Source organism: Brienomyrus brachyistius, chromosome 2 (assembly GCF_023856365.1).
Source record: "Brienomyrus brachyistius isolate T26 chromosome 2, BBRACH_0.4, whole genome shotgun sequence".
Classification (NCBI taxonomy): domain Eukaryota; kingdom Metazoa; phylum Chordata; class Actinopteri; order Osteoglossiformes; family Mormyridae; genus Brienomyrus; species Brienomyrus brachyistius.
This window is the reverse complement of record NC_064534.1, coordinates 8,068,289-8,080,449: the sequence shown is the minus strand read 5'-3', so window position 1 is coordinate 8,080,449 and position 12,161 is coordinate 8,068,289. Positions and strand designations below refer to the sequence as shown.

Sequence of the window (12,161 nt, the reverse complement as noted above, 5' to 3'; positions counted from 1 at the left end):
CAAGCACCTCGTTTACGTGAATTATGTATTTAGACAATCAAATGTAATCAAGTGGGTTTATATCATCTCAGCTTAATCTCTGTTAAAAATGGATCACAATGCAATCATTTAAACGAGCTCCTCCCAGCCCCTGCCATTTCTTATGGACGTATAGCTTAATAGATCCCAAAGCCTGTCACTATAGTTACAGATCCGTCTTGTTTTTATACATATAAAAAATGTAAGACCTTCCCCATCAGAGTACCGCATTGCACAAATTGTGTTTTGCCTGGTACCTATGACAACCAAATGTTCCCTGTGTGCTTCCCTGACTTCAGCAGAAGCAGCTTGTTATTTCTAGAGGGCAGTGTGTAGCTGTAGTACATTTCCTAAAATACCAGCCACAGGAACACTCTTCAATGATGCATCTAAGGCTCTTACTAAAACGGAGCAGTGTTGCTACCACTGGTCATCATGTCCTTTTCCCTGTTGGTCAGGAAGGTGTCCTTCGCTTGCTGCCCATACTGACTAATTGATGTTCTAGTGGCATTTTCAAATATCCACCAATTTTCTGCAGATGTTTATCTGACACAGGTTAGTGGTGAAGCCTGGTGTCTATCCAAGGAAGAACAGGACACTTTACTGGAGACACTGGGACATCCTGTAGAGATACAACATTCAAGATAAGGAGACGAATTTGCCTGATCGTGTAATTTTAAATACGGAGAACATTACAACACCACACGTACAGTGAGTGTGGCATTCAAAACTACAAGGTGAGGGGCCACTCTGCTGTCTATGATTAAAAATTACATTATTGACAAATGTCTATACACAGCTTGGTTTGAAGCGCAGCAGAGTTGAGCTGTGTGTTTAAGAAGTGTATGAAATGTAATTTTTAAATGTTAAATTGGGATATCAGCTTAGTAAACAAAACGCATCTATGTACTGCACAATTCTCTGGGCCTGTTTGTATAATCCAGTTTCCAAAAGTAATGTGGGAAAGGGGGTGACATCGTCCATCAGATTTGTTGACATGCTCTAATTATGTTCCCTCATCTTGTCCTGGATGGCAGTTATGTATAGTTGTTATTCAGTTAGATGCAAAATAAGGTTTTGCAAGGTAACTTGGACAAAAATACTCCAAGCATGTGAAACAATTTGAACCAGAAGTGGATTGCATGATTGTCAATATTAGTGTTATTGTGATTTAGCTGTAATGTGAAAAATAGTATTTTTCCCCCAAACAGAAATTTTAGGTCTTTTGGTCTAAATGCCATGTGTCTTCAAGTATTTCTGTACTGTATCAGGTCTTTATATTTTATTTGTAAATGTTACAGAGTTTAAACCTTCATGTAACATGCATTTTCTTTCATCCATGCTTTTTATTTCAGAAAGGTAAATATCCGCAAAAAAAGGGAAATACATAAATAAATAAATGGAGTTAATAATATATTTAAGGTAAGCAAAAATGTGCGATTTTATTTTCAAAAATAAAACACAGAAAAATTACAGAAAAGTGGTGCAAAATGTATTAGATCACGTTATAATTAAAAAAAACAAAAACTCGCAAGCTACACAAAGAATTTCTGTAACTACACACTCAGGCATTCAAATATAATGTTCGTGTTGTAAAAACAAGCCTGGTGAGTAAAACATTTCACTATTACACATCAACCAACATTTGGTCACATCAAAACAGCAACTGCCTCAAACATTTAGTATTTCTCTCTGTTTAGACGTCCCTTCATGATGCACTTGCTCTGCTAGTGCTCTGCTATAAATCTTTTTACAAATGTTTTACAACTTCATTTTCAGAAACCGATAGGAAATGCTGCAAATTCTGTAAATCCAGCATAGCTATATATGTTATTATAAAGCTTAAATGAATCATAGCCCCAGAAGATCATGAGTGATGTATTAACATGGTTTGCTATATAATCGCTGGTCAAAGTTGAAGAGTTTAGTTAAAACCAGAAACTGAGTCATTTTGGAGACATGAAATAAATCATTGACTGAATTTTCCAAGGCTTTCGGAATGGTGGTTTTATACAAATAGGGAGCAATTTTCTATAGTAGCATCTCAGAAAATGCTTACATGCTCTCTTTGGGGAATGCAGAAACAGATGCATTCACATTGTTAAGGTGGCTAAGGTGAGGATCCTATAGAGCTGCATCTGTCTGCTATCTGACTGAGGAATGGCAGAGATGGTATTTCTAAGCAGTTTGTGGTGACTGGGAATGTCAGCCTTTTTACAGCATCCCTGCTTTAAAATACCAGTCAATAAGCCTTTAATAGTGCTTAATTTAACAGCTGTGGATATTTGACTGACACACTCCCTACACCATTTATCTGTTCACTCATCCTATATAAATGCGTGACTGGTTTTCAGGAGCCGTAATCTAGATGTATGGTTCACATACAGCTGATTTTACGCATCTTGTCCCCTTTTCAGGGTGATGGTGAGACTGTTTAGTCCTATATCTATAATTGTGCTCTTTGAGGCCCAATTTTCATTGGACTTTACTCAGCTTTAAAATAGTTTAAATGTTTAAATATCCCGTTTTGTCTAACTGTGCCAGATAAGTAAGGAATTCAAGTACTGAACTGATATGCATCATACATCTAATTGCATATTGGTTTTTCATCAAACAAAAATACATTTTACTTTATAAAAACCTTTACATGTCCAATACATTTTTCAAAAAGTTCTGTGTTAATATTAATTTAATGGCATTTATAATTACAGGATGTCTATTTTATAACAATGCATTAGTGCACATATGCTAATTTCTGCAGTCTGACTGTAAAAAGTGGACACAGGTGTCATACCAATCTCCCATCATCCTCAGCTTTCCATAGATACGCATTATAGATGGCAGCTCAGGGACACCTTGGTAGTATACTGCGGCGTCGTTTCTGCAATGTAAGTAAAAACATGTAAGCGCAAGATAAGTTTTCATTGTTAATTGTCAGCCTCCCTGTGTTGCAGAAGATCATCCTTCTGGAAAGATCAGAATTTGTAAGCGAGATCCAAACAGTACTCTCAGTCATAATAGAGCTGTTGGCTTTCAGGGAACTTTTCTGTTATTTAATCGTCTAAGAGGAAGATACTGTGAGAATTACTGAAATTACTGGAGTTCTGAAATATGATCATTTCGAAGGATGGCTTCTAGTACAATTTTGAGAGTTTTAATTGCTTGACACCTTTGAACACCTCTGAACACCGGGAGATTAACAGAGCAGAACACATCACAGTCTATAGATATAATTCATTAAACAGGTAAAATCTCTTCAGTTTCTGCAGTCAGTCATCTTGTCTACCTGATTACATCTGCAATTGTTGATGGCCTATAAAATGCATGTTCATTTTTAATTAGTCCATTATCATACTACCTGTAAGGCAAAAGCTGTAAAACACGTGCTGTGCATTTGCACTGAACTAAAATATATAATTACTTGAGAGGACAGAAGCTGCAAGATGAACATCACGAATATTACACACGTCACACGCTATACCATTAGTCATGTTTACCTCTCTCCTTCAGGGTTTCGATGTAAGTCTGCATGAAGTCCTTCTCGTGTTGCTGCTCGTCGTCCTTCGGTCGTGGTTTCTGCTTGTCGGCCTCGTTAGAATCAACGGGATTGTCATAAAGGTTGATAAATCTGTAAGAAGGGAGGATTTTCCTTCGGAAAACCTGGAATGCATCTATTGTTTTTGTCAGTGTCAGTGGAATTTCGGTGTTAAATACAAGCAGGCGCTGCCCAGTTATCCGGGATGTGCTAAAACGCCTCTGTTAGTCGTGTACAAAAGACAGCACATCCAGAGTGCATCCCATAATAAAAAAGGTCACAGGGGTAGCATTAAATGAGGGTACACAGGAACTAACCAGGAGAGTGACAGTTCTCCCTGATGATTGGCTGTTTACAGCTTCTAGGCCCCTCCCCACCCCCCACACACACACACCTCTCAGGAACCCCAAGGTCTGTACATTTTCACTATTCCCAGCTGTGGTCCATTATCACATCACTCATAAGCTGAGGAGCCCCTACCAAGGGACAGTAAGGTTCCACCACTACGCTCCTCCAGACCCAGAACCTGAGGCCCAGCCACTTGAGGGTACCTGCTGAAAAAGAACCTGCGGACACTTACTTAATGGCAGGGTTCTCCGAAAGCCGTGAGGGGTAGCATGTCAGCTGATCCCCGCTGACCACTATCATCCTGAGAGAAGCTACATTAGCCAGAGACATTGGCAGGTACGTCAACGTGTTCTTATGTAGGAAGAGTGAGCTCAGTTCTTCTAACCTAAAATAACAATTTAAGAAGACACAGATGAGCGACGACGTGACGAAATGCGTGTTCAATGCATGGCACAGATGCAGACACTGTGGGTGGTCCCACCTGTCGATGTCCTCTGGCAGGTCAGTCAGGAGGTTGTTACTGAGGTCCAGCCACTGCAGGCTGGACATGCGGAGCACACAGACAGGCACGCTACAGAAGTTATTACCTGATATATCCAAATATGTCAGCTTCTTCAGATTGCTGAGCTGAAAAGAAAAACACTGCTTTAGCATTGCCTGATCCCATCTTACACACCACTCCAGCCACCATTTAGAAGAGTGAAACCTTCAGACGTCTGTATTAATCATAACAAGGCGCGGATCTCACATGTAATTGCAATTTACTGTAACATAACTAATGGAAATCTCTGAATATCTTTTAATGCAGTCAAGTTGTAGAGTATAATTCTAATGTACACAGAAACAAAAATAGCAGACCTTTGAAGGAGCTTAATCACAGTTACAAATTCAGCCACAAAGGAGGTCATATTAGATTGAATGTCAAGTAGCAGTTTATGTCAGTTATAAACAAGATAGGACAATTATGTACGTTTTTAAATAACATGAGGCAACCGAGATCCAAAGAGGCCAAATAGTTATTGTCCAAACTGAAAGTGCTTTAGACACAAACCTGCAAGATTATTTAATGACTCAAGGTGAACAATCTCAAACACCATGACAATATATACCAAACACAGACAAACAGAATCTGCAAAGAGCAACAGTGATCGCCATTCAAAGCTAAGTGGCAGGGAGTCTGTGAGACAGACACTTAATAGGTGACAAATATCACTAAATTATAGCCTGAAAATTGCCCAGAAAATTTAATCAGGTTTGCTCTTAAAGGTTGTCATCTGTATTCAAAGCTAATGCACAAAGGTGCATGACTGACGGAGAATGAACTCAGCAAAAAAGGTCATACGGTCGGAAGAGCCTTTCACCTTTTTCCAGCATACAGTTTTACTGATAACCAACATCCCATAATGTCTGTTTCCAGTTGTGGAGCACGATGGTAGATCCTATTACATTATGGGTTGCCAGTTCATAGGGGTCATCACGCCCAGTAACTGCTCTGCATGCATGTTCCCTCATGGTGTTATAATATTCCAAGGCAAGAATTCCCTCATGCATACTGCTAAACAAATTCAAAAGGGGGTTTGTGTATAGTAGGATGAAGCCAGATACTGTCAATGAACAATCCAGTGACCATGTCTGAACATTCAGCCTGGGAACAAAGGTGGAAATTTCAGGTCCGGAAAGTACAAATCCAGACCGTGATTTTGTTTCAACCAACCAGTTGTCTGGGTAGTTCTGGGGTACAGTGTGAAGTTAAATTCTATCTCCTACATCTGTAAAGATGGAGGATTTATTCTTGAACGATGGGTCAATATCCTACCACACACAGTTAAGAAAGACAGCCCTTCAAAAAGGACTGAAACTGCAATATGCCGTAAGGCAACGAATGTATTCCTTATAATCCTTGCTGATAGTGTTTTTAATAATGTTATTTTGCCTATCTCAGCAGTTCTCAGATGCATAAAATATAAAGATACATCAAAACTAATGTAGCACATTAGTAGGCATTAAACAAATAAGCCAGGGCTGGGATTGGGTGACTTCATGACCAGCACTGCTCTGATTGGCTATGATGGCTGGGAAGTGAGGGGTAAGAATGACAGTGAATGTTTTTGCTTGATCTGCAAACATTTTATCTGGCCAGCTTACAGAAGCCTTGAGCACATTTTATCTTATTTCATAAAAATAATATTTTCTTTGGGTATTTCTCAGTCCTTGCTGTCAGGTGCCTCTGTCTAACTAACAGGAACACACGTATTTCTTGTGTATCATTTTCATTACGGAAATACTGCCCTGGGTCTGTAATAAGATTCTCACAATTATTAATTTTCAGGCAATTAGAAGACAGCGAATAGCACTCTTTACCTCAAAAGGTAGTTCCTTGAGGTCCAGGTTAGCAATTAATTCCAGTTTCTCCAGGTTCTCGCAGTCCCCCAGTTCTGGGGGGATGTTTGACAGCTTGTTATAGCTGACATTTAGCTCTCTCAGGTTACTCAGTTTGCCTGTTAAAACAGATGGGAATGAGTGAGCCAGTACTGGATTCACAATGTCACACTATGTCACTTCTGAAAAGCTTATTTTAATAAGATTAATTGTGCAGAGGTGGAGAGGGGCTGTTGGGTTTGTCAAGGACAGTCAGGTAACCAAAAATGGCCATTTTAAGATTTCAGTCTGTACTGAAATGGGCAGATTTCCAGATACTGCCTGATCCATTCATTCCCCACATGGTTCTCCCTGGATAGGGCACTGCAAAGACCTCATTCCCTTTCCAGCTGGGCATCATCTGGCAAGCAGGTAATAAAACAACTCATAATTTACATATAAACACATAAAGGTACGTAATGCTTTAACTTAAATGAATCTATGGGAAAAACAAACCCTCTGCTTTGCAGTTTTGCTAAGGAAATGCAAAATGCTTCATAATTAATAAGTCTATCTTTACAGTGCAGGTATCCTTCTGCTTGGTTTTGGGGGTTTTCCTTGGGACAAATGGGTATTTATATAATTGTTCCATATGCATACAGCTAAATAAACTGTAAACAGGATACATTACAACAACACAAAGCATTGTGAAAAGGTAGCACGACAGCTGTTCAATAATCTGAAACAGACAAAATTACTACAGCTCAACATGCCTTCGGCAGGCTACACTACAACAGCTCAACATGTTGTGAGCAAATTGTATTGTAACAGCTCAACACACTGTGAACAAACTGTACTCCAGTATCTCAACACTCTATGAGCAGACTGTATTATAACAACTAAACACACCATGAACTGAAGGTATTACAATAGCCCAATAGAATGTGAACAGACTGTACTATAACAGCTCAGCACACCATGAAGAGACTGTACTCCAACAGCTTAACACACTGTGAACAGAAGGTATTATAATAGCTACACACACATAGAACAGACTGTACTACAACAGCTCAACATGCATGGAACAGACTGTACTATAATAGCTCAACACACCGTGAATAGACTGTACTCCAACAGCTCAATATGCCGTAAAAAGATTCTGCTACAACAGATAACACACCATGACCAGACTGCACTCCAACACCTTAACACACTGTGAACAGAAGGTATTATAATAGCTCAACACACATTGAGCAGATTGTACTCCAACAGCTCAAACGCATGGAACAGACTGTACTATAACAGCTCAACACACACAGAACAGACTGTACTCCAACAGCTCAACACGCATGGAACAGACTGTACTATAACAGTTCAACACGCCATGAATAGACTGTACTCCAACAGCTCAACACACACAGAACAGATTGTACTACAACAGCTCAGAAGATTGTGATCAGATGGCATTGCAGGAGAGTTGCTAAGTACAAGGATTAGGTATGATGATGAATCTCATTCACCAAGCACCACTGGCAGCTCTTCAATGCCATTCCTGGGGAGCTCTAGGACACGAAGCTCCTGGAATTCCTCAATATAAGCTGGGATCTTGTGAATGTTGGTCCCTCTAATGTGCCATTCCTGTAGATAGGTCATCTCCCGAATGTAGTCTGGCAGCTCCTGTGATTTTAACAGATGATTTCAACAGTCAGATGTGTCAAGTAACATGTCAAGTTCAAACCTCTGTGCCAAATATGTACAATAAAAATATTTATACATTTCATCCATCCATCCATTTTCCAAACCGCTTATCCTACTGGGTCGCGGGGGGGTCCAGAGCCCATCCTGGAAGCAATGGGCACGAGGCAGAGAACAACCCAGGATGGGGGGCCAGCCCATCGCAGCGCACACTCACACACCATTCACTCTCACACGCACTCCTACGGGAAATTTAGCAACTCCAATTAGCCTCAGTATGTTTTTGGACTGTGGGGGGAAACCGGAGTTATACATTTAATATATTTATTATTAGTTGTACAAGTAATAGTTCATGTGAGAAATAATTACCGTCCATGATTCTCCATTAAGTTCAAAAATGTACCTCTTCTCTTCAACCTCAACCTTCTGGTCAGATTCTGGAAGGTAAGGTAAAGTGCATAGCAGCCATCAGAAAGTGATGCAGTAGCAGGTTTAAAAATAAATAAAATTTTAGGCTCCATGATCACTGCAACCCTTCACTAAAAAACTGAATATTGAAGATCAGCTAATGGACATTATGGTAGTATGGAAGTAAATTTAATGGCAATCATTAGTTGAATTTTTTTGTTTCGATACATTATAAGGGATATCTATTGATATACAAATCACAAACACATTTGGTTTGATTAAGCTGCAAATTATAAAAATTCATACTGGACTGGAATGCTTCAGCAGTCTTTATTATTTTATTCGATATAAATGATGTAGTGATAGATTGCCATAAACTTGTCACATTCCATGGGGAGACATTGTGAATGGTGCTATATGAAAATAAAACTGAATTGATTACAGACTTCTTGATGGCTGTTCTGCTATGCAGATGGTCTGTTAATCATTATAATCAGCCAAACTGAAATGATCATTTATTTACTTTCTGTAATGACGACGTAGACATTGAAAGAAATTCTATAATATTACACTGTCTCTTTGATTGGGAACAGTGAGAGACAGACTAATTTGGTGGTACACACCTTGCTGTGTCCAAACTGGGACATTACCAGTTTTAGTCAGTGAGGATATTATTTTCATTTTTGTGTCATTTTGTGTCAACTTTAACAATCTACAAATATCATATGACTAATATTTGCCTTGGGTTCCGAAAGAAATTTCCTGAGTATAATTTTTAGAAAATGGTTTCTCTCCTTAGGGTACAAATCCTCCTTTACTTGCCTTCTTCAAAAGTGTCCTGGTATAACTGAAGATTGGAAATCCCGTCGGATCTCTGCAGGTATTGCTGAAGTGCTGAGATCTCAGGGGGTTTCATGGACTTGCATGCTATGCGATATTGCCATTCTTGGTTGACTCTGTGGACCAATAACAGTTCCTGGTTAGTTGTGCTGGGGGGTTTTCATACTAAAAAGAGAATCAGTAGCACAGCCACATAAATCTATGTGCCGTTCTAAGCAGGTGTAGCGGACTTTATGCACTCGAATGAAGGTCTTCTTAACACCTGAAAATTAGATCCTAAGCATGTGGAAGTTTTAAAAGAATGATGCTGTCTGCATATTACTTTAGTCAGCATCTGACGCTGAGCTGTGCTGGGAAGGAGACTGTCGCAGTCAGCCCGGGGTTATGGGGCTCATTAGCGATAATGAAGGCAGCCCATACTTTGCCAGAGCACTCTTCTCGATCCTCTCCTGCTCCTTCCGTTGCCTCTGCCTGTACTTCCTCACTCGGCCCTCCCACAGGTTCCGGATTACGGAGAGGTCATAAAAGGGAACATTCTGCATGGTGTCATCCCTCATGATCCTCACTCCTGCAGGCAAAACTCATATATACGAGACAGCAATACCAGGTGGTCTGCACAACAGCAGCCTGCTGTGGTGCCTCGGCACCCGACAGAGGCTGGTTACATTAGACAAAACAGGAAGTGTTTTAATGTGCTCATATAGCACGGAAATATATTAAAGAACGTTTGTTAATACACTATTACATTGATAATGACTACTTTAGTACATTTTAATTTGTGTATATTAGTTCCCACTCATTGCTTTTTTGCATAATTTTGTCCCTCAAATTGTGAGAGTGCATATAGTCATGCGATGGAAGGTCTATAAGTGGTTTCTTATCGGAATAACGGGGAATGGGACAGGAGCAAAACAGCCACACAGAAATACACATAAACCAGCAACCAAGAGAATGGAGAAAAACATGCAAGGGCCCAAATCTTGGACTGATGGACAGGCTACGCAAATCAGCCCGGAAGACCCTGGTCACTCTGCTCCTTTTCCCTATCCCCTCATTATTTGCATATCGTTACGTGCTGTTTAGTTCGGTATGCATTATTATATACGACAGATGCATACAATGTTAACAAAGCCAGTTGTAACATGTACTGTATGAGTTACAAAGACACTTCAAACTACGTAGTGGGACATCAGCAAATGGCCGATCAAACAATGGTAAAGGGTACAAAAGCAATACCCCATGATCAGATATACCCCATAAAACTATTTGTAAATAAATAAAATCCTTCGTCTTCGTCTCCTACTGTTACTGCTCATAGCTAAATCTTTAAAAATGGTGACATGTTTTCAAATGGTCACACGGCTCCATATAAACACTTTTTCCCATTAGCTGTCAATCCAGTCATAGACTAGTATTTTGTAGGCTACACAAAAGACCCCAAAGGTCCTGGGGTCAAAGTTGTTCGTAAGTTTATTAAAGCCACAGCAACATTAAGACAAAGAACGTTCTCGTAGGGAAGAGAAGCCAAATCACAGAGAACCTAAAAAAGCCTACAGACAATTAATCCATTGGCCTATAAAACTGTCAAACTGTCAGCAAGCATCGTGTAAGGAGAGAGCTTAACCAGACACTAGTGCCTGAACTAACCAATAATTAGGTAATTAATAGGCAAGTGAACTGGAAGACATGAATCTGACATTTCTCCCAGACTCCCTATACAGGAAGTGGCAGGTACCAAAATGATCAGTTACGTCATTAAATCAAAACATTGCTAAACTTAGCTGCTGACACACAGATGCAAATCACCCTTATCGCTTGGACATTTTAATTTAATGAGAATTAAACAGAAATCCCATCATGATTAGTTCAATGTTATCTTTGGATTATAAAAGGTTTTCTGTTTTGAGAGATGGGAGTGATATTTATAAAGAAAATACATTTCTTAATAAAATTTTTGTAATTACAATAATGTAAAGTTAACACAGAAAAAACTCCATAAGTGTTTTTAAAAAATCTTGATATACCCATGAATAACTTACACTTGAAATTTTCGAATACCATTTTCTTACATGTAACATGACATCATCTACAGTCTTATTTTTGTAATGATATTACCATCCTTCATAACACACAAGCAGAAGCTGTGATGCAAACAGAGTTTTAAAAATGACAATGTATGAAGGTTGACTTACCTAGAGGTGCAATATGTCGCCCTTCGAGTTCCGCTTTGCCCGCTTGTTTACAGGGTCAGTGAGTGAGCCATTCCTTAGAGCCATATCTGCTTTTAGCTGGGCTGCATGACTGTGCTGCTATTTTTGCTCTCTGGAGACACGCTGCATGCCAGCCTCTACCATATCACATGAGAGGACCTGGATGGAAGCCCCTGGGAGAGCTGCAGTTAGTGCATGCTGGACATATAGCCTGCCTTGCCTAAACCGAGCAGAGCATGCAGGAATGCATGGAGTGACAGGTGTATTACACAGATCGCTAGTTTCACAGCGCAAATGTAAATGTTCAAATAAGAAGCCTTACTGCTGGCTTATTCTAAACGCAGATCCTGAGTATTTTCATGAAGGTCAAGTTTCACACTTGACTTGTTTTTCAGATAATTACATAACTGTGTCATTAGTCAATGGTAACACCCGCAAAAAACGTTCCTCATTCATTTACTATGCAGCCTAAAGACTCAGGAAGCATGCTTGGGAATGAAAGGTTGCTGTTTCAAGTCCCTGACCAACAAGGCACCACTGAGGTACCCTGGGTAAGGTACTGCCCCCATCTACTGCCCCCTGGGCACTAAAATAATAGCTGCCCACTGCTTTGGCACATATGGTTTGAGTGCAGACACTCTCAGAAAAAAGGGTAAAAATTTGTACCTTTGCTTGTTACTGACGCTGTACCCTTGTAATTGTACCTTCTAAGTTACAGAAATGGAGGAACTGTTCTGAGGAACATCCCA

General features: G+C 39.8%; 1 protein-coding gene across 1 annotated transcript; it reads right to left on the bottom strand.

The window, feature by feature from the left end:
• Nucleotides 1–1,434: 1,434 nt before the first annotated feature.
• Nucleotides 1,435–11,546, bottom strand: lrrc2 (leucine rich repeat containing 2). Its single transcript, XM_048995373.1, has 10 exons — nt 11,395–11,546; nt 9,623–9,770; nt 9,185–9,318; nt 8,324–8,391; nt 7,780–7,936; nt 6,263–6,399; nt 4,383–4,528; nt 4,134–4,286; nt 3,516–3,646; nt 1,435–2,899 (listed from the first exon to the last, which is right to left on the bottom strand). The coding sequence occupies exons 2-10, from the start codon at nt 9,757–9,759 to the stop codon at nt 2,850–2,852; spliced, it is 1,113 nt and encodes a 370-aa protein (XP_048851330.1). The 5' UTR covers nt 9,760–9,770; nt 11,395–11,546; the 3' UTR covers nt 1,435–2,849.
• Between the last annotated feature and the right edge of the window lie 615 nt (nt 11,547–12,161).